At 53.5% G+C, this 22,486-nt stretch overlaps 1 protein-coding gene across 1 annotated transcript; it reads left to right on the forward strand.

Moving 5' to 3' along the window:
* Positions 1 to 648: 648 nt before the first annotated feature.
* Positions 649 to 10,808, forward strand: CXCL14 (C-X-C motif chemokine ligand 14). The gene is made up of 4 exons (XM_068163186.1): positions 649 to 1,101; positions 2,338 to 2,443; positions 7,086 to 7,196; positions 9,614 to 10,808. Exons 1-4 carry the CDS (start codon positions 1,038 to 1,040, stop codon positions 9,627 to 9,629), a joined length of 297 nt encoding a protein of 98 aa, XP_068019287.1. The 5' UTR covers positions 649 to 1,037; the 3' UTR covers positions 9,630 to 10,808.
* Positions 10,809 to 22,486: the final 11,678 nt, after the last annotated feature.

Here is a 22,486-nt window from a genome sequence, read left to right on the forward strand (position 1 = left end):
ATGGGTGTGCGAGCGGGGAGCGTGGGCAGGGGGTGCCGGGAGCGGGGCTGAGCGCAGCCGGGGTGCGGCAGAGGCATTGATCCGCAGGGCGGTTGGACTATAAAACCATGAAGGAGCTCAGACCTGGCTCTGATCTTCACACGGTTCCCCTACACAGGCAGAAGTCTGCAATCCGGGTCTAAAAAGACGCTGGTTTAGCTGCTGCTGAAATCAGAAACAGGGAGGGAGAGGGGGGGATGTCTTTACACCCCTGAAGGTCCTGCGTGCTCTTCATGGAGCCGAACGCTGCCGGAGAGTTCATTAAAGCAATCCTAAATTGATCTGATTTCCTGAACCATTCCACACGCTAACCGCACCTAACAGCGCCCTTAGGAATCACTCCCACCCCCCAATTACATTCATTAAGCTTGGCTTTAGATTTAGAAACCAGTTTAAAGGTAGAAAATTGGTTTCCAAGTCAGGAGGTGACATCCCTTCCCAGGTGAGGCGTCCCCAGATCTTATTTCCAAGGCGCACAGGAGTGTCTCGAGTGCTCACAAGCAGGTTTGGGGCTGTTGTTTTCCCCACCTAACAGCCCCGCTCCTCCAAACACACCCTCACCCCCCCCGCCCCAGCAAACCTCCTCCCGACGAGAGCTGGTCCAGCTGGGCAGGGGCAGGAGCAGCCCCAGCGCCTGCGCTCCCACCCCCGGGATGCTCGGGGCGGGGAGGGGTGGTGGTGTCCCCCCTCCCCGGGGCCGCGGGGTGCCGGGGCTGGTCCCGGTCCCTTCCCTCCCCTCTGGGGCTGAGGAAGCGGAGGGAGCCGTGGAGTCGTTCTGCATATTAATGAGCCGGGAGCAAGGGCAACGGGAGCTGTTTTAAAAGAGGACAAGAGGAGGAAAGCGGCAGAGCGCAGGCAGCGGCAGGCAGCGGCAGGCAGCCGCTCTCTGCTGTCCTCTCCCTGGTGACATCCAGCCCCGGGGACAAGGAGGGACAAACCCGAGGAGAGCGAATACATTTCGGATCCCTGGCATCTCTTTAGGTACCTGCTGCCTCACCATGAAGCTCCTGACAGCAGCTTTGCTTCTGCTGTTCATCGCCATGTGCTTGGCCAGCGCAGAGGGTAAGTGGCTTTGCTCTGCTTGTTCCCATCTAAAGCTCTTTCCCAGGCAGTTTGATTTGGCTCTTGGTAGCCCCGAGTTGGGCTTAGTTGTTCTCTGCATGTGGTGTGTTGCATCTGCGGGGTAAGGGAGCTGCAAGTCCTTCAATGGTGGGATTAGAGGTAAAATACAGGAGACAAAGTTGTGTCTTCATGGCAGACAAATAGCCCCAGCTCACGGTGTGGGAGGTCACACTCTGGGCTCTGCTATCCACAGAATCATCTCAGTTGGAAGAGACCCTCAAGATCCAGTCACTTCCAGGAGTAGGGCTCAGGTATCTCCTTCAAACTGAGAAGGGTTTGGAAAACTGAAGTGGGAAGAGTATGGAAACCAGAGGTGGGTTTAGTGAGGTAGGACAGATTCGGATCACACCAGCCTCTGCCTTCTGCTGGGCACAGAAGTGGTGCTTGAGAACCCCTCAGCTTGTTACGGTCTGGCCACGAGTGCACCACAGCCTCCCTGCCAGGACGAACGACAGAGTCCTGCGGCGGCCATGGGAGGTGTGAGTGGATGAGAAAGTAGCTGAGAGGTGAGAGCTGCTTGCTCCACTCAAAGCAAGTTCTGGCTCTTGCATTCCCTTTCTTTTTAAACACCTCTAATCACAGCAGGTGCACCTCAGAAACCTCTCAGATTCACCACAGCCTCTAAACCTTTTTTGCCAGAGAGTCACTACCTCTTATCCCGGGATGCAGCAAAGACAATATTGCTCCTTTTGAGCCCAGCAGCATTACCCAAAGCCAGCTCTTGCCTGGGATACAGCAAGGACAATATTGCTCTTTGTAAGCTCTATAGCATCACCAAAAACCCCTGGCTTTTTCCTGGGATAAAGCAAGGAAAATACTGTTTCTTTCAGCCCAATGGCATCACAAGAATCCAACTTTTTCCTGGGATGCAGCAAAGAAAATACTGCTCTTTGTAAGCCAAACAACATAACAAAACCCCAGCTTTTTCCTGGGATATAGCAAGGAAAATATTGCTTCCTGCAAGCCCAGCAGCATCACAACAATCCAACTTTTCCCTGGGATGCAGCAAAGGAAACATTGCTCTTTTCAAGCCCAACAGCATCAGAAAACTCCAGCTCTCCCCCAGCCAGGCTTGGGGGAGCAGAGGGGAGGTTGTGTGCACGTAGGCTGGCGGGGAAGGGACGCTTGGTATGCAGGAGGCTGCTCGGGCAGACAAGGAAACGCTTTCTCTTGCAGGGGTGAAGTGCAAATGCTCGAGGAAAGGCCCCAAAATCAGGTTCTCCAACGTCAGGAAGCTGGAGGTCAAACCCAGGTACCCCTTCTGCGTGGAGGAGATGATTATGTAAGTTGCCCTTCCTTCACTGCTTGCTCTCTCCCTGGCAGCTGAAGGGCTTTACCTTATCCTGCAAGTTCCTTCTTTGTCCTTTGTTTCCCTCATGCCCTGGCATGCAAATTTCTGGGAACAGTTAATTTACTCTATTAGATGTGGGGGAAAAACCAAACCAAACCAAACCTGTGCAATTCTGCTCAAAATCCCCTGCTTCCCTCTTGGGATCATTCTGGGGGTTCTTTCCTCCCCCTCAAAGTAGTGAGAGCAGGGCAGCCACCAGTGAGAGCAGGACAGCCACCAGTCCGAGTGAATGCAGGGACAAATCCTGCCCCAAGCTGCTTGCTGTAAAACTCTAAGCTCTCTACTCAATCTATCCTGAGTTCCCAGGAGAACATTTGCAGAGTTTGGTGCACAGCAGGTCCTGCAAGGAAGATTTCTCCCCACCAGAGTCAGATTTTTGCCTTCCTTGTCCCAGAGCCACCCCCTTGCCTTCCATGGGGTTACCCAGCACGAAAGCAAAGCCTTCCCTCCCCACCTCGCTGCCAGCCAGGACCAACAGTGCCTGAAATCTCAAAGCCAGGCAGTGACTGCCAGAAGCAAGGCAGGTCCAGGAGGGTTTGACATCTCTGACTCACCCAAAAGGAGGATTTTTAGGTTTCAAGTATGGGTTCTTGAGGTCTTTCTTCCTGTCCTGTTTTCAATACCTTAAGATTCCCCCAAGTAAGCACCATTCAAGCAGCACATGGGGCTGGACAAGGACCAGCTAAGCTGAGACTTCATTGATCCCCTTTGCCACCTAAGAGCGGGGATAAAAGGGTCCCAAGTGCAGCCACACTGCCACAACTCCAAGGACTGATTTACTCCAGTGCCTGGGCTCTTGCTTAATACTAAGGAGGAGGAGGATCCAAGACCTGTCCTGCCAAGACATGTACCACCTCTGTGATGTCCATGGGGCCAAGTCCTGGCCACCCAGTGGGAACAAACAAGGAGATACCATGGGAGCCTGATCCTGTCCACACAAATCTGTGGCTCAGACAGTGCATGGAGGAGGAACAGGGAGCCAAACTTCCTGAGGCTCCTCCAGATTTACACCAGCCTTGCTGTGAGCAAAGCTTAGCTCAGGGAAGAGCAGACCCCCCCCATGGAAGCCCAAATCAACTGATGGTGGCCTGAACAGGAAAGTGCTTACAGAGCATCACTGCCCGAATCAGGTCCTTGCAGCTTTCCTCTGACCTCTCAGCAGCAAAGCAATGGTGTGGAGCATCCCACCCCAAGTGTTTGCCCCGAGGCAGCTGGTGGCCAGGCAGAGGTGTAAAACAAATCTCATTGGTGCAACGTTTCCCTTCCAGTCAAAGCTGGGACACTGTAGGAGCAGTGGCATTCCCAGCTGGGTAGCACTGCAGCGGTGTTCAAGCCCAGAGGGTTGCCCTGGGTTTGCAGCAGCTATAGGGACAGGGCTGTCCTGCTGCTCCTGCTGCTGCTGGTGGGGCAGGCACTAAGGGGGGCTGTCACTGCCTGTCCACTGCCAGGTCAGCACTGAAAGGAAACTGAAATTAATATTCTGAGAACAAATCAACCCAGGAATCTCTGGACAAGGCACAGAAGAGCTAAGAATTCCTGCAACTGAGTTTCTGTTGCTGCAGTGATCATCCAAACGAGCTGTTGGTGCTGAGTCCCCTCCTGCCCCTCTCAGCAGCTCTCATCTCTTCCCATGCAGCAGGAACACGATGTCAGTGATGTCTGGCAGAGGAGGGGTAGATATGGGGGTGCAGCTTAGGAAGGGAATTTGCCTTTGGCCAGAACACCTCCCTCCCCCCCTCAGCAAAGCTGTGGTACAGCATCAGAGGCAGCTAAAGAGTCCTCAGGGTAGTCAAAACCTGTCGAGCTTGATGGCACATCTAGCAGGGCTTGTGTGTGCCTGAGGAAAAGCAGCAGAAAATAGAAGGGAGATTTAACTCCTCCTGCCTGCAAGGATCCAAGCCCCCTCCATGTATTGCCCTATGGAGATGTGCTGGGGGCAGAGCTGCTGGGGGGAAACAGGCACTGCTGGCAGCCTTGCTCAAGAGATAGCCAAGGTGGAGGGCAGCCCCTGAGGCAGTTTAGGATGAAAGGAGCAGAGCCAGGCCCCTCGTGGCCATGGGGACAGAGGGTTTGTAGGCAGAGGTGCAGCCACACCCTGCCTGCAGATGGGATGCAGGGGGACATGAGGCTTGAGGGTTGTCACTAACCAACCCAGGGTGCTCATCACAGCCCTGGAAGCATGGACCTGCTGGGGAAGATTCTGACACCACACATCCAGGGTCTGCCCACCAAGCCCTGGGCAGCTAAGGGACAGCTCAGCACACAGCCCTGGCATGAGCTCATGCCCTAAGTCTCCTCACCAGCAGATCTCACTGGAGGTGTAAGTTCTGGCATTTCAGCCCTTTCTCCATCCCTCTCAACCTCTTCTTGCAGCCCATCCAGAGTTCCTCACTCAGGGTATTAGCTCCAACCTCCTCTTAGGCACACCTCCTGCTGATCTGCTGGATCAGCTTCCCCAAGAGCAGGGACAGGGCAGCTCAGGGTGCCCCAAAATGCTAGCACCCAACCCTGTGCCCACAGCACCAGGGACTGCATAGGAAGCACAGAGGATGATGGAGCTGCCTTGGGGGCATCTCCTCTGCTGTGAAGTGTCAGCAAAGCAGAAAACCTGCATGGGATGGCAAAGCAACAGAGCCTGAGAAGAGGCCCAGCTCATCTCAGCAGCAAGCCGGGCATCTCCTCCTCAGGCTGCAGTAAATCCACACTGTCCTTCACTGCTTCTGGGGCAGATGCTGGGCTTGCTGCTTTTCAGAAGCTCTCCTGTTTTCCTCCCTTAGAGCTTGCAGTCCTTGTGCCTTCAGTGAAGGCTTGGGTTCACTCCCTTTCAAAGCTAGAGCAGAAGTCTCCTTCTCACACACATGCTGATCTTCAGGGGCCTGGCTGGGAGCACCCCCAACAGACACACTGCATTTTAGCAGTGGCCCTTCCCTTCCTGATGCCTGCAGCCAAAGGCCCTTGGAGATTCACTGGGGAAAGGACCACATCCTCCCAGAAAACAACCTGAAGATTTCACCTGAGACCATTGTGACTGCAGCTGATGGAGGGGGAGCAGGAAGGGGAGCAGGGGAGAAGGTTAACTGAACAGAAAGAACTCTTAACACCTTGTATAAACCTAAAGTGAGAAGCATGCTGAGACCCTTAGCTGAGCCCATGCTGACAACACTCAGTGCTTGACTCCATCAGGCACATCCCCTCTGCACCAGCTGGGTGAACTGGAAAGGGCTGCAAGCACCTTGCCTTCTGTGGGGAGATAAAGAGCTCCTTCCTGCAGCAGAGCACAGAGGCAGCCTGCCAGCATGCACAGGTCCTTCTGCTGTCCTGCCCTCACCTTGTTTCCAGCAGCATCTCAACCATTCCATGACAGAGCTTAGGCTAAACCAAGCCCTGTGGTGCCTGATGTGGATGGCATTACAAGCAGAGAATCCAGTTCAGTTTGGGGACTTTGGCTGCTTTGTGGCTGGGGTTGCAGGGGGTTGTTTGTTGGGGTTTTTTAATCACAAAACTAACAGCAGGAGTAGAAAGCTGTTTGGTCTTGAGCCCTGAGAAGTCCTGACAGCTCTGGAAAGTCATCCTCGGGGGATGCAGCTCCAGGTCTCTCATGTCACCTTGGTTGTGCAGACCAAGCAGTGATGGCTTCACTAAGCCCTCCAGGAGGAACCCAGAGTGCCAGGAAGCCCTTTGCCTTGTTTTGCCTCCTAGCACACTTTGTCCTGACACTGAGGGGGCACTGAGCTGCTGGTGCTGGCAAGGAGAGCAGGATTAGCCTGTGACCAGAGGAAGCTGAAGCCCCCAGCACTGTGGTGGGGCTCAGAGCTACTCAGATGGACACAGCAGCACACAGGCACCTGCAAGTGTTTGGAGTAGTGAGGACTGAAAAAAGCAAAGCAAAAGGCACCAGTGGAGCTGAGCTTCTCTCTTGGGCACAGCATTGCTGAGCACAAGGGAGGAGTCTTTTCATGCAAAGACCTTGTGGTGGCTTGCATGAGCCCTAAGTAAAGCAGCTATTAAACTCAAAAGACCATATCTGACAGGCAGAACCAACCCACTGATTCACCACAGCAGCAGGTAAGCCTTCCTCCAGCACACCCCAGTGTGCCAGTGGCCAGCAGCACACTGCACTGGTGGCTAACAGCCAAAGAGCTGCTCTGATACTATGAGAGTGAACTCAAATAGCTGCTGGAAAACAGAGCAAGAAAACCTTCCCACTGCCCACCTAGGCAGGAGCCCCCTGCCTGCTTTTGGAGGGGGGGACTGGCATGTCCCAGATCTCCCATAACATGTGACAGGGCAAGGGGCAGTGGTTTGAAGCTAGAGGCAGGGCAGGTCTAGATTGGACATTAGGAAGTTCCTCACCCTGAGGGCAGTGAGACACTGGCACAGGCTGCCCAGAGCAGCTGTGGATGCCTCATCCCTGGATGTGTTTAAGACCAGGCTGGATGAGGCTTTGAGCAGCCTGGGCTGGTGGGAGGTGTCCCTGCCCATGGCAGGGGGTGTGGAGCTAGATGCTCTTGAATATCCCTTCCAGCTGCAGGCATTCTGTGGCTGTGATAACCTCTGCTCCCTTCCCCTGCAGCGTGACCCTGTGGACACGGGTGAGAGGGGAGCAGCAGCACTGCCTCAACCCCAAGCGCCAGAACACAATCAGGCTGCTCAAGTGGTACAGAGTATGGAAAGAGAAGGGCAGGTGAGTAGGGATTTGCTCAGGGGGTGGAGGGGAGGAATCCTGGTGGCAAATGGGGTGATCAGCAGCCCTCAGGTACAGAGCACCCAAGCAAAGGCACACAGCACAAATGCCCTCTCCAGCAGGGAGGATGCAGGTCACTACCAGCAGCAGCTCTAAAAGGAAGCTCTTGAGGCGCTTGCTCTCCTGCAGGCCTCACTTCTATTTCAGGACCAGGTTGTGCCAACTCTAAACAGTAATTATTTTCTGTTCAGCTGTTCATCAGCTGATGCTCTCAGTTGCTTACATCAACTCACCTCCCTTCCACGGGTGAAAAGGCAAGACGAAAAGCTAAATTCCTTCCCTGCATCACAAGGGAGGCAGTCAGCAGAGCTGGGAGGGGAGTGCCCTGCCCTGTCACACCACCTCAGCATCACCAGCCTCTGATGACGCAGGGCTTGGCCAATTTTAACTGGTGTGTCATCCCCCAAAGAACTGTGGCTCCCTGGTAAGACCTTCTGCCACCTTCTCCTTTGCAAAGGAGATTATTCCTCTCTCTGCAAACCATCCATCAGAGATGAGAGAGTGAGAAGCATCAGTTCCTGGTGGATGATGGCCAGTGCTGCTGTTCCTTACACTTTATGAGGGTCTGTGGTGGTAGGGCAGGGGACAATGGTTTGGAACTAGAGCAGGGGAGATTTACCTGGGACATTAGGAAGAAATTCTTCCCCATAAGGGTGGTGAGACACTGGCACAGCTCGCCCAGAGTAGCTGTGGATGCCCCATCCCTGGAAGGGTTTAGACCAGGCTGGATGAGGCTTTTAGCAGCCTGGGCTGGTGGGAGGTGTCCCTGCCCATGGCAGGAGGGTTGGAGCTAGCTGGTCTTTAATGTGCCTTCCAACTGAAGCCATTGATGATTCTAAAGGACAGCTGCACATCTCCCAGCACCTCTCTAGCTATGGCCTAGAGCTTCCACAAGCAGGACAGTGCCAACAGACCCTGATCCTCCTCCACTGGTGGGGAATTTGCTCACCCAAACTGATCTCAGATGAGGTCAGTAAGCAGCAAACCCCATCTCTCAGCAGGCCCAGAAGTGCTGGAGAGCTCCCTGCGGTACCCAGCAGCATGGGTGATGCTGCAGCGCTGAGCTGTGGTGGGTGCTGAGCAACCTGGCCAGCTCCCCTGGATCCTTACCAGTTTCAGATGCTGCTCTGCCTGCAGAGCACGTGGGAAGCCCTGGCTTTTGCCTAGTTACACTCTTCCCCCCCCTTTTCATCTTAAGGAGCATGCTCACCCCGGGCTTGTGCATCCAGGGAAGGTGCAGGATTCCCCCAGGCAGACCAGGAGGAGAAATGCTCCATGCAAGGCTGTGAGGGTCAGAGTCTGGGCACTGCAGACCACCTCCTGCTGCTCCTGAGCTCCTTCATAGCCCCAAAGAAGGGTCAGCTGGAGGCTTTCCCACGGTCCAGCCAGAGGAGGGAGACTGTGCCTGCTGCCAGGGAGAGGAGGAAGGACAGCAAGGCCAGCATCCCCAGGACTGTGGCTGCCAGCCTGGGGTGTGCAAAGGGGATGCAGCACAACCCTCAGCATGCTACCTCACTTTGCTTTGCCCAGAGCTGGCACTGCCCTGCTGTCACATGCCACCCCTGCCCCACACCTAGCAGGTCCCCCACTGCTGACTGGGCACCAGGACAGCAGGCCCAGCTGCAGCTGAAGCAGTTCAAGAGACTATTTCAGACAAAGAGCCTGATTTAAACCACATCCTCATCATGAATAAACAATTTGTCAGTGCTTTCAGTTCCAGCTGTACCAAATCCGCTGCACTGCTTCCCAGGAAGAGGCAGGGAGGTTAGAGTCAAGCACAGCACAGGCAGGAATCTCTTCCCCAAAGCAGCATTGCCCCATTCTTGCCCATGCCATGGAAGACAACTTACACCCAAAGAGCCTGTCCTGTCAGGATGTTCCAGCACAAGAGCCTGCCAAGCATCCTTCTGAGGCTATAAACCAGCATAAGGAGAGTCTGATCTTGCTCCCAGCACAAGAGATGTTGTGGATTTACGACCTGTGTACAGCTCAGGAGAGGTTTCAACAGCTGTATATTGGACAAGGCTTTTCCAGCACTTAAGGTGTCTTAGCAGACATGGATTTCATCTCATGCATCCTGACAGTCACAGCAGAGCAGGTTACCCCACACACACACTTCCAACATGTGCTGGTGTCAAAGCCCAACCCTCCTGCTGATGCTGCATGGAGACAAACCCAGCCAGCACTGAAGCCAGTAACTTCTGAGCTTCCTTCAGCAAAGGCTGAAAAGGTGGTTCCTGAGGTCTTGGTGGTGATGTTTGGGGTGGGGGAAGGTATTACTGATAGTTCCTACTTTTACTGGGGAGTTGTTTGAACTAGGGGTGAAACACTTAGCTCTTGGCTTTCCTCCTGCGCAGGGTGTATGAAGAATAAGAGGGAGCAGCGTGAGGAACGGAGCAGACTCCCTCGGCTGGTGTAGGACTGGGCTCTGCAGAAAGTTCTCTTGCTCACAGACACAAGACAAGCTCTGCATTGTTGTTATTATTACAGAGCACTTTTTACCAAGGGTCAGTTTCTACATTTTCTAGCCAGGTGCTGCCAGAGCTCACAAGCATCTGCTGCAGCGCAGCTCCCAGCCCTGCCTGCTCCGGCCCGCGCCCGGCAGGACTCACGCTTTGCATTTACAAGAGGTTTGGGGTGGGGATGGGGGAGGGGGGTTGTTCTTATTGTTGCTCATACTTCACAATGATTGCACTCGAGCTTTATAAGCTCACTAGGCAGCCAGACACACGCTTGTGCAGGTGTTGGTGGCACAGCCACATCCCTCACCCTGCTGCGCTGGGAAGGCTTCAGCACCGCGCTCGCTGCCGCCTCCGCAGCCTCCACCTTGGCTGGGCAAAGCAGGGACCAAAGACAACTTGGCTGGGGAAGATGCCACTGGAACGTGGTTGCTGTGACCACAGAAGTGAGGTCCCTCAGCACAAGTGAGAGCATCACCTGTGCACCTCTTCCTCGGTGGGCTGGAGGTCTTGCTGCAAGGTGGAGCGGGCCATAGCTCCCCCTCGATGTTCCATGCTTCAGAGAGCAACTCCAGGTCATTTTTATTACTAAGTGTTTTTTGTTGTGGTTTTTTATTCCCTCCCCTCCTCCCTTTTGTTTCCACCTGAAGTTCTTACAGAAAGTTTGTGGCTTCAGTGCATTTTAAGCTTCAAGATTATTGTGTAGGATTTCCTAGGTTTGGAGCAGCACCACCACCAAAAGGCCTTCCAAAGGTACCTTCTTATGAAGCAAAGAAAAGAGACCTGCAATAGGGCACCCAGGTGAATACCCAAGTGTGTTTTAGTCACAGTACACCATGTGCATTACTTTGAATGTAGAACTTCCCTGGTCAGCAGTGCAGTCCTCATTCTGAGATAACAAAGCTCCCTTTCCCCTCTGTAAATAGGCTCCAGGAAGTCTCCCTCTGTCCTCTCCCTGTATCATGTCCTGTACTGCTAAAGGATCCTAAGCTATTTAAAGGTCTCAAGTATTTAGCAGGTTGCATGCAGATTTCGTATTTCTTTCTAAGACCAATGGGGGGAAAAATAAAAGTAATAAAAATCTATTTAAAAAAAAAAGAGAATTGCTTTTTACCCTTCCTCAGCACCTCTGTGGGGGGATTGGATTGGGGGGAAGCACACTGCAGGAACAGAGATGGCTTAGAGCAATGGAATTCTGAATGAGACAAACTTGATTCCAGCCCAGCTGATTTCCCCTGCTCATCTTAAGATGCAAATTTCACCCCGAGGCTGAAGGCTTGATGATCTTTGAGGTCTCTTCCAAGCTTGGTGATACTGTGACTCTTGGTAGATGAAGAAGGGCTGTGCCATGCACCTATAGCCTCCAGGGCTGTGGTCAGTAAGTGTAAATCAACCACTCTGAACCCATAACAAGTGAAACGAAGTGATTTAGGCAAGTTCTTGGTTAGATTAAGGACAGCTGCACAGCAAAAGTCAGGCAACAAAAGGCTGTGAGCCACCCCCTCCTCTTTCTGTGCAGTTTCCACCCTCACCCAAAGGGAGGAGGCTTTGCACCCCACAAGGCTCCTGCATCGCTCCCCAGCTACAAAGGCAAGCAACAGCTAGGGAGGGGAAAGCCAGCAGGAGTTTGAAAGCTGTAAAGCCTCCCAGTGCTCCCCAACAGCACCATGCTCCTTCCTGCCTGCTCCCAGCTGTGCAAAGCCTTTGCAGGATGCTGCTGGGATCAGTGCAAGGTCTGCAAGTCAGCTGCCATTGTATAATCAAGGCAATGCCTGGCCTCAGCTTAAGGATTCCCTGCAGTTCAGACAGAAGAAAGGGGAGGGAAAACCCCAACACTATGCACACAGAGTCATTATATGTAGTTACTTAGTGTGATGGTGCCCTGGTAGAGCAAGAGGAGAAAGAGCTCTTAGATTTCAAAGCATCTTCCTAGCCTGCACAGGGGTGGAGCTATCAGCTTCAGATGCTGATTGCCAAAATGATTGAGAAAGACCCCAGAGTACTTCAGAAACTAAATCCCTGGGGGATCTCAGCCATGATGCACCGCTCCAGGCTAAGCATCTGAAGCTGACCCAAGGGCAAGCCCACACCCACAGGAAGCCAAGCTCCCCCCTCCAGCCTTTGAGTCACATTTTAACAGCACAGTAGGTTTTGCTGGATTTCAACACACAGACTTCAATAAAAGGCCTGTGCTGATTTAATGACTCCTGGGCAGTGTGTTTCCTGGAAGAGCACTGATGTGGTTGCACAAGAGCTGGTTAAGGCTCCACAGGGAATGATGCTGTGCACAGCTCTCCAGTGCCCAAAGGCAGTGCTGGGTGAGTGGCACCTCACAGGGTACAGCCTCTGCAAATCACTCTCAGCTCTGGGCTCATCTGCCAGGCCAAAACAGCAACAGCTGGGAGCAGAGGAAACCAACTACAATCTTCACACACACACCCCCCACTTGCTAGGAAAAGAACTCTTTGGCCTCAAGATGTGCCAGGGGAGGTTTAGGCTGGGTATGAGGAAGACTCTGGGTGGTCAGGCACTAGAACAGGCTGCCCTGGGAGGTGGTGGAGTCTCCATCCCTGGAGGTGTTCCAGGAGTGTGTAGACATGGCACTTTGGGACATGGTTCAGAGTGCATGGGAGTGCTGGGTTGATGGTTGGACTTGGTGAGCTCAGAGGTCTTTCCCAACCTTGGCCATTCTAGGACGTGTATTCTCTAGCCCAAAATCTGCACTGCCAACTGAACCATGAAGAGGCAACGCTGGGACTTGGAGCTGGTTTCCCCAAGCCTGGTAAAGTCCACCTCCAGGCAGTTTAGGTTCTCAGACTCAGGAGGAGCATTCCCTTGCCACCTCAATACTGCAGCTGTAAAAGGACAGAGTGTGACAGAAAGCAACTGCCACACAAATCAACCTCTGGGCTTCAGACCAAAGACCTTCACCAAAGCATGGAAATATCCACAGGTAGGGATGGCCTCCACCCAGGCTCAGCATCAGCCTTAAGGCTTGCTTTTGTTTTCCCCAGCAGGTTGCAAAGGCACAGGAGAGCATTTAGTCAACCTCCCCAACACACAGCTCACACATCTGTGCTTTCAGATTGAAGAACTGAGCTGTTAAGTATGATCTGAGCACAACCCAGCCGGCTCCAACTGCTCACCAGGTACCCATTTCCCTGTTCAAGAGCTTCAGCATTTGCAGGGCAAGCCAGCAGCAGACACCACAGCTCCTTTCCTCAAGCCCCAGTGCTGCATTGCAAGGATGTAAAGCCCTCACAGAGCCTCCAAGGAGGACAGCTGGCAACTGCTTTCCCACATCTAACCTGCTAAGTGGTTGGACACAATGACCTTAGAGTTCCTCCTCCCCCAATAAAGAGAATCCTTTCTGTGATTCTAGAAAGCTGCTCCCCAGCACCCTGTGTCCAGGAGCACTCAGAGCACCAAGCCCTTCTCACAAGGCTTTCATGGCCACCCCATCTCTCCCCCTTGGGCATCCACAGGCTGCACCCATTTGAAGCCAGCACTATCAGGTTTTAGCTTAATAAAAGCCTGAGGGTGACCCAAGCAGCTGCAGTGAAGGGACACAATAGCAGGGAGCCCTGCCTTGCCTCTGCAGCCAGAGTGCTAGGTGGGATTAGTAACCTTATACAGATCCTTTCACCACTTGCCTTTCACTTCCTCATATATAGGCTGGGGCAGCCACAGCCAAGAAGTTTATTAAGAAGTGATAGCTGCCTGGTGGTCTGCACAAGACAGCACAGTGCTCTTGGCAGCTCCAGCTGCCTGCTGTGCCCCAGCCCCCCCCCCCCCCCCCCCCCCCCCCGGGCCCTAAATCAAGGCAGGAGGCCACATCAGAGGGCTGCACACACGGGGACCCTTCCTGACCACATCCCTGCGGCAGGAGAGCTGGCCCCACACCAACAAGGTTTCACCAGGCAGCAAACTTGGGGCTCAGTGGTAAAGCCAGAGAGATCCAGAGGCTTGCACAGGTCCCAGCCCTGGGTGGGAAGGTGAGGGCAGTGTTGCAGCAACACAAATGCTCTGAGATAATTAAACATCAGAGCTGGGTCCCTTCTGGATCCACACTCACAGAGTGTGTGAGCACAAAGCCACCAGCCCAGGCCTCACCACCCCACTGAGAGCCACAGCCAGGGGGCTCCCAGGCAACCTGACATCAGATTTTTATACAAGCCCAGGGAGAGCTTGCACTCTCCAAAACATTTCCTGTGAGGGCAAGTGAAGCAGTCCCTTCTTTGGTGTTTTTCTTCCCAAACTGAGGCATCTAAACCCAGGTGTGCACAGCATTTGAAGCCTTCACTGGTTCAGAGTTGCTCAGCACCTTTGGAAAGCAGCAAGCTGGGTTTGGTTCTGGGATAAGGAGTTTGGGCTTTGGCTCCAGAAGAGGCAGCCAGGTGTGCTGGTTACAAGGCCATGTTTCTGGCAGAGTCTCCCAGAGCAGATTTCCTCAGGTTCCTCTACCTGACATAACCCAGCCCAGAGCAGCACCTGGGGTTGCCACTGCCTGAGGAGCAGCAGCTGTGTCTGCAAGCACAGAGCTCCAGATGCTTGCAGGCATTGATACACATCTTCCAGAAGCCTGCTGCATTCTGGGCACCCAGGGAAATCCCCCCACACTGCTCTGGGCTTGCTGCCCCCAGGCAGCTCTGGAAGGCTGCCCCTCATCCCCACAGAGCATGCCCTCAAAGGTCTTTGGGCTACTGTTTCACAAAAGCAAGCTAAAAACCTGCACAACAGTCAGGCCACCCCCTGGTCACCAGCCCTCTCTCTCATGTCAAACTGAGGTAGAGTTGTAATCCTTTTATCCCCCCGAGTTTGCCTCTTTGGACCATCACCTCCCCTGCTGAGTGGCCCTGCCTGGGCTGCTGTGCTCAGTCCATACCAGAGGCATGAAATACTCAGCACAGATCCAGAAGTTGGGTTCCAGGTGCCTTCCCAAGCAGCCTTTAGACAGCACTGCACGGGACAGAGGTGTGGGAGATCAGAAGGATGTCTGGCAGGTCCCATCAGCCCAGGGCTCAGCCCCGTTCCCTGACCTCATCAGCCTGGCAGGGCTCTGGTGTCCAACAGCTCTTGGGCTACGGCCAGCGAATCCCAGCCCTGTTGGCTACAGCGAGGGAAAGCAGGGCTGAAAGGACATCTAGCGGCAACCAAAAGGCTTCTCCCACAGCCTGGGGACGCCTCCACAGCCGTCTGGGTCATAAATCCCCTCGGAGCCTGCCTGTTGCACTGCCGACACCGGGATTCTCTTCCCCGGCACCGCCAGAAGCGTTTCGGCTGCTGCATTTGCTTCCCCGGGCATGGAAACACCACCACCCCCAAGGCCCTCCAAAACAAAGAGCATGCAGCAGTTTGGGAAACCTTCTTGGAAGGTTACAGCCACGATCCCATGGATGCTAAGGGCAAAGAGGACACTTGGCTGCTCCCATGTCCATCACCCCAGCACCATAACCTGCATTGCAGTCCCACCCTGGCAAGGCTGATTGCTAAACCTCTCACCCCAAACACTTCTTGAACCATCAGGAGCTCCTGCCCAACACACCAAGCCGTGTGGCTTTCTTGCCTACTGGTTCTCCCTCCTGCCACCAGCTCTCCAACAAGCCCAGGACCTGCAGCACCCCTGCAGCTACCATTGTCTGGGTGCTGCCTTTGGGTCCTGTCCTGGACCACTCAATGTCTAGCAACAGATCCATCCATAAGTATCACTTGTGCATTGTATAACCTTCAGTGCCTGGAGAGCAGAACCTGCTTCCTCTTGCCAGGCACAAGCAGAACTTCATCAAGCCATCAAACCAAAGCCAATGTCCCTGGAGGAACAGCTTTGCAGAGCTGTAGCATGCATGAGCCCCTCTGCTCTGAACACCTAGTGACAGGCTGCCCCTCTGCTCCTGTACCAATCCCTGAAGCACTCAGATCCTCTTAGGTTTTATCCCTCTCATCTCTCGCCTGCTCACACCATCAGTTCTCTGGGCAGAGACCACTCTGATGACACACATGGAGGGCATCCAGCCCAACAGAAGCTGCTCTGCTGCAGGCAGGCACTCAGGCCCCGAGAGGGAGGGATGACATGACATGAAGTGACAGGGAGGCAGGCAGCCAAGGCCTGGGAAAATCACCATGCCCATGTTGCTGTTTTCCTTGCCGCACAACAACAGAGGCCAGTGAGTTCCTCTTGGATGGGTTTCAGAACAAGCCCCAAGAAAGGAGGAAGCAATCCTGCTGGTGTTGGCTCAAGGCTGATAATTGGAGGAATAATTATGATTTATTCCCATCATAAATCTCGGAGCAAGAAAAGGGGGCTGAGGCCTGCAGGAGCTGCTGGATGACAGAAGCAAAACACAGCTCTAATTGCCCTTCTTTGTTGTGTTTAATTAAGGATTCTGAGGCAAGTGATCTCTGTCTCTTGGTGGTTCGAGACCTGCTAGGAAAAGAAAACCTTTCTGCAGAGCCACCAAGCGAAGCTTTGTTGGGTTACTAGGCACTGTGTGTGCTACATCTGAACACTCAGGGCTCCCAGAAAAAGCAGCTTATTAAAGGAAAGGAAATGCTACAAGAGGCTTGCTTTATTTATTTCATTCCCCCCTCCTCCCAGTGAGCTTTGGCAATTTTCTATCCCTGGAAGAAATGTCTTTTGTTTTCATCCCTCGGCATCTTTGCCTCATTATTGCCCATTCCATTGTGCTGCGTTAAAATACTTCTCCCTTTCTACTGCCTTCGTAATTGCACCATTTGCATTTTTCCTTGGGGTTTGCTTCAGCTTCCTTTCTAAGTCTGGAAGACTCACCACTTCTGCAAACACACTCGGAAAAACAAACCAGCCCAGAGCTCCTCAGCCCCCTCCTTGGGCCTGTGATTCCTAATTAAGTGCCACTTCTTCCCAGCAAGAACCAGTTTGCCAAGTGCTACCTCTCAAACTCCAGCTGTAAGTGACTGGCAGGGCATTCTCTCCATCTCCTTGCAACAACTACAGCAGTTCTGCTAGGGAAATCATGATCAAATCATCACACCTGGCTCTGAACAATGCCACCTGCCCAGGAACCACTACAGATGTTCTGTTCAGCCCAGGCTGCTCCAGCTCTGGGAAGCAATGGGACAAAAGAGCAGGAAACCCTTAGGACCACTTGTGAAGCTGAGGGCACTTGGGGTGGTCTTTTGCAGAAAGCCATTGACCTTGATAAGCAAATTACAGCACAGGCTGAGAGCAGAACCACCACAGGCTGCATCCCCACAGGGAGCACCTCTGAGGAAGCAGAGGAGGTCTGGTGCTGCCCAGCAGCTAAAACCCCAACATCTCAACTGTTCAGAACAACATTCTGGATAACAGTGCCTGGAAATGATGACCTGGAAAGGGACAATGGCAACCCTAAGAGATAAAGAGGACTTCTCAGGTTTATCACAACTGGGAAGCATCCTTCCAAGCTCAGGAGAAGAAAGGAAGGGATGGAGAAGACAAACCCAGCACAGTGCCCAGAATGGAAGACAATCATCAGCACTACTGCTCTGAGCAGCCTCATCTGACCTCAGGTGCTTGGCACAGACCACAGAACAAGCACAGCAGGGGCCCACCTCAGCCCCCCCTGCACACATTCAAGAGGGGTCATTGCTTGCATTTATCATAGAAGTCACTGATAGAAGCTGGGAAGCAGCAAGCTCTGAAGCCTGGAGCCAAAACACAAGCTGGGAGAAGTGGTTTTCCATGGAAAATAAACAACCTCCTTCCTGTTTTCCTAGAGTCTCAGTTCTGTGCTGGCTGCATCATGAGAACCCAAATAGTTGACTGCGTGCCAGGTGCTCTGCTGTGAGGGTAATTACAGCATGCTGCAACCCACGGGAGGGGGGCACTGGGTGCACAGCTCCAGCAGCTAGTGGAGGATCTCGAGGGCTGCAGTGACTCAGTGCTCAGACACATGCACACACACACCCCTAACAGAACCGGGAGCTCTTTCCCCTCATAAAAGACAAGGTCCAAGCTGAGTGGGTAACACTCTGTAGCAGCTCTCACTGCCCTTCCTACACACAGTGATGAGAAAGGTGAACCCGGGGAAAGCCACAAGGGAAATCAAACAAAAGCAAAGAGCAACAATAAGGCCGACTGGTACAACAATTAACTCGCTATACTCTGGGGGGGTTGCCCCCTCTTACCTGAAGCAGGTACTGAGTTTTCCAGCAGAGCTTCCGCGCAGAGGAGCCCGTCCCGGCTGCCAGCGGCGAGGCAGAGCTGGATCCGAGCCGCAGCTGAGCAGAGGTTGACACCTTGTGGCTGCTTCCCTCACTTACAAACGGAGAGAACCTGTTGGGTGCTTTATTTCCCCCGGCTTCTGTGGGTGGAGCTGGCAGATCAAGAGCTGGATTGCCAGCACCTGGCGTGGGATGTCTGAGGCAGAGGTCTGGGAGTCATTAGCAGGTTGATGAAGATAAATAACACCAAACACTGCAAGCTGTGAAAAACCAAAGCCGTACTACGTTTGTTTGGGGGGAATAAAGAAAATAAAGGAAGAATCTTTGTGCCAGCACCATTTCTATCTACAGAAGGCTGGCAGGACAAGTGATGCTGTTTCTGGGAGATTTTGCAGCCCCATCAGATCCCCTCCTCTGCTTGCACCGTGGGAGAAGGAGCTCAGAGCCCTGCCTAACTCCAGCTGCTGCTCTGGACAAGTGTGGCTGCCCTGACTCCAGAGAAATTATCCCTAACTCCCACTGGCCTGAATGGAAACAGGCTGCAGATCTGCAGTGCATTAAACATGAGCCAAAAGGAAACCCAACACTTTGGGGTTATCCAGGAGGGGTGAAAACAAGGAGCCTGTGAAGAATAATGAGGGCATTTGCTTAATCATAAGCAATGGCACTGACTTGCCTGTTTGTCAAGTATGCAGAATTGATTGCAACGTGATCCATGCTCCAACTGGAAAAGAAAGCAGCATCCCCACAGCAGAGGCTCAGCAGGACTGCATCAGCCAAACCTGTTTCCCCTCCTTCAGGCAAACACTCCTTGCAGAGGAGCTGGTTGCTGTGGAGGGACCTGCAGCACCATGGACAAAAGGAAGTCACCTAGGACAACATCCACCTCCCCTGAACCGTGCTGCTCTAATTCCCTGACTGCTAGAGCTGCTGTTTGGTGTTTACTGAGGATTCTCCACCTTCAATCCATCCTGAAATATATATCAGCAGACCTAAAACTGGAGGCTACCCTGGCAGGAATATGCTCAGCAAAGACAAGGGTTAATATAGACCTTGACAACCGTTCTTGCTGCCTGAGTGTGGGCCAGGCTTACCTGTGCACCCAGGGACCTGTGCACAGCACCTGCAGTGCCTTCCTGCAGAAGTCCTCCTTCCCTCTCTGCCCAGTTAGGTGCTGGTCCCAGCAAACCCAGTAACAGAGGCCCCTGTGCTGCCTGGGCTGTTACACCTGCGGTGTGACACCATGCCTGGAGTCTTCCCTTGACACCCACAGGCACTACTGTGCAGGGCTGCTGGAAGAGGTGACAGTGAGCTGGCAGTGGGGTGCAGAGCAGCACAGAGTCCCTCACCTTCACTGCAGCTGTTGGCACTAGAAGTGGAGTGATGCAGGCTGCGATTTGAGGTGTTCACACCTCTGGTCTGAAGAATGGGGATGTTAAAAGACATATTCCACACATAACACTGAGGTAATAAACAAATCATGTTCCACTGGAGCCAAACTAAACCTCTTCCTCCTTCCACCCTGCCCAGTTTCACTGTTTGGCAGCTGGACTGCAAAACCCATTTGTTTGCCCAGCCTGCCCTGCCTGCCTCCCAGCACTGCTTGTCCAAATCTCAGCACCCACCACAGCTGGAACAGAGCCCTGAGCACCAACCCTCAGCCAGGACGAGCTCTGGGGGTCACTTTAGCTCCCTCAGAGATCTCTGTAACTGTGCTCAGGGACATGTAACAGGTTTGCTGAGGTAACAACAACGTTTTGCTTGTTTCTTTGTTTGTTTTACCAATCCAGTGAGAGCAATACAATGACAGCAGAGGCCCAAGGAGAGCACAGGAGTTTCATCTCACCGGGGCAGCTTCTGCTTGGCTAATTAAACCTCACTCGCAGGAGGCTTCCTGGAGCCCAGGGAGATGCAGGCGAGTTTGCAGCACTGCGCCTTGGGGTGTCACCCTCGGCCCTCTCATGGCCAGGGCAGCAGGACCTGCACCCCAAAGGATGCAGCCCTGGGCATGGAGACACAGGTGCCCAACCCAGAGTGTCCCCGGGCTGGGGTTGTCTCCTTGGCTGGGTGCTGGAGCTCCCGCAAGCACCAGCAGGTCCCTGCCCAGCTCTCATACCTCTTTGGGGGTGAATTCTCATGCTTTGATTGTTAGTTAAGGAGCTATAGGACCATGGAATGGTTTGGGTGGACAGGGTCCTGTCCAGGAGATGTCAGCCTCTTCCCCACGGGTAAAATCTTCTCTTAGAGACGGGCTCTGTTTCCACACACACAACGTGCAGCCTCCTCTGGGGGGGTTCATACTGATCTCCCTTTGCAGAGGGCCAAAACAAGAGCTCAGCTGGACATTAGGAAAGCTTTCTTTCCTGCAAGAGTGGTCAGGATTGGAACAGCCTTCACACCATCCCTGGAGGCGTTCCAACAACCCTGGGAATATGGCACTTTGGGTCTGTGGATATTGAGCACCGTGGTGGTGTTGGGTTCTGGTTGGACTCACTGCTCTCAGAGGCCTTTTCCAACCCAAACAGTGCTCTGATTCTTCCTCTGGATGCTGCCACTGCCTTTCCTGGGACAGATGAGGCATTGCTGGGCCAGCAGCACTGCTTCACACAGGAGCTGCCTGTGACTTGACCTGAGCACGCAGAGGTGTGAGCACATGGCTGTGGGCTCGTGTGTGTCCGTGTGTGTGTGGTGGGCACACACAGGTGTGCACATGTTCACACGTGTGTTTGTGCATGCACATCAGTGTGGGGCTTGCTCCCCAGCCTTGCCCTCCCACCCTAAACCCCAGGGAAGGAAGCAGGGAATTCTCTTGAGGGTGCAACCCTTGTCCATACAATGCCAGGGAAGGGATTATACCAGGGATTAACATTTTAAACTCCCCTACCAGACCCACTGGCTCAAAGATCCTGGGGCCAGTATTACTGCCTCTGGAACTGCCACACTGCTGGGTTTAAACCTGAATTTTGGCAGAAGTGGGGAAGAGCTGCACCCCGAATTGCCTGAGCTGGGCCAGGAGCTGCAGCGTTTGGGGGTTTCTGCTTTGCTTTGGCCGTTCTCTCTGTTTCCTCTGACACAGCCAGGAGAGGCCTCCACCAGCGCTTTTCTGGTCGCCTGCCTCCTCCTAATTCCCAGTAATTTATCCCGTATTAAAAGTCCCTTAAGGAATAATGGCCCAGGACTCAACACCTGCTATGCAAATGGCAGCAAATCCCCCGGGCCCCCGCGGCGGGGCAGTGGGGACCCGCGGGCTGCCGGTGGTCCTGCAGCATCTTCCGCTGGCCACAAGGCTCCGTGCCTAGAGCGGGGGGAGGGGGGGGCACACTCCCAGAGCCCTCTCTCCTCACAGCTCAATTTCAACCCACGGTTAGGGTGCTGCAATTCCCTCAGCTTCTCTTCCTTGCAGTTAAAAGGAAATACAATCAAGAGCCACTCCTAGGCAGCGTTATGGCTACAGAGGGTCTGAAAGAAAACCTGAGCATCTCAGCATGCAGCTAAGCTGCTGGCTTTTGGACATTGTTGGGGGGGGGGGTCATCTGCGGGCTGGTCAATGAATTTTGTCCCTTTCTTTTAGGAGAAACGTTCTAGCTTCAATTAGCAAAGTGCAAATCAACAAAAGAGGAGGAATTGTGGGCGGGACGAGGTGGAGGGAGCTGGGGGGGGGGGGGGAGAAGAAAGGGAAGAAAAATCTCTCACACAATAAAGTGCGGGGGGGGAAGGGCTCGTTTCTCGGAGGTGACATCCTAATCTCATTTTTCCCAGTTAATGTGGTAGCTGGGAGGCTGGGGAAGGGCCAGGCAGGGAGCGTGTCCCAGCAACGTGGCTGCACAAGGAGGGTTTGGTCTGTTCCCTTGGATCACCGGGATTAGAGCTGCTGAAACCTCGGGCAGCTGGATGCATCCTTGGGCACCTGCATCCTGCACCGGGTCCAACCCGGGGGGACCCGAAATGGGGAGAGACAAGACCTGCACGAGGACCCCTCCATCCCCGCGCTTTCTTCCCGTGGCCCTTTACCATGCCCATATATTTCCCAGCCCGGAGTGCTTGAGTGACATTCGGGCTATTATGCGGGGAGATAGATTGTTTGGCCTGAAGATGCATTGTTTGGGCTCCTCATAAAAGAAACAAGTTAAATGCCGCGGCTGCCACACACAAAACCGACTCCTCCTGGCCATAAAACCAGTGGGACAAGGAAGTGGTTGTAGGAGTCAAAGATAATTGATGCTCAGAAGGCTGTTATAAATAATCTGTGCCCGGTCCTCTCTCATGTGCCTCGGGAAAGAAAAAAAAACACCGCGGCAGAAAGTGGAGATGCCTTTTTTTTTTCCCCCCTCTCCCTTTCCCCCGCCCCTTCCTCTTTATCTCCCCTTGAATTCAGGAGCATAATCCACCGTGAGCACCAATAATTGATGTATGTTATAATTCTTCATTGCCCTATCCGTGCTCTGGGAAAGCTGGAAGAAAAGAAAACGCCAGAAAGTTATGGTAAAACTTTCCGATGCGACAGAAGTAGCTCTCTTTGCTCACGCTGTGAGTGTTTGAATAAGAAGAATGTCCCTGCACTGTAACAAGCTAAAAGAATGAGGAAGACAA

Source organism: Melanerpes formicivorus, unplaced genomic scaffold (genome assembly GCF_026170545.1).
Source record: "Melanerpes formicivorus ecotype bairdi unplaced genomic scaffold, bMelFor1.0.p_v2 SCAF_2, whole genome shotgun sequence".
Classification (NCBI taxonomy): domain Eukaryota; kingdom Metazoa; phylum Chordata; class Aves; order Piciformes; family Picidae; genus Melanerpes; species Melanerpes formicivorus.

Bases quoted from the DNA above. Each gene is read 5' to 3' on its own strand.
- CXCL14 (XM_068163186.1), top strand. From the start codon at position 1,038: ATGAAGCTCCTGACAGCAGCTTTGCTTCTGCTGTTCATCGCCATGTGC. The intron at 1,102-2,337 runs GTAAGTGGCTTT...TTTCTCTTGCAG, and splicing joins GTGCTTGGCCAGCGCAGAGG to GGGTGAAGTGCAAATGCTCG. The intron at 2,444-7,085 runs GTAAGTTGCCCT...CTTCCCCTGCAG, and splicing joins TGCGTGGAGGAGATGATTAT to CGTGACCCTGTGGACACGGG.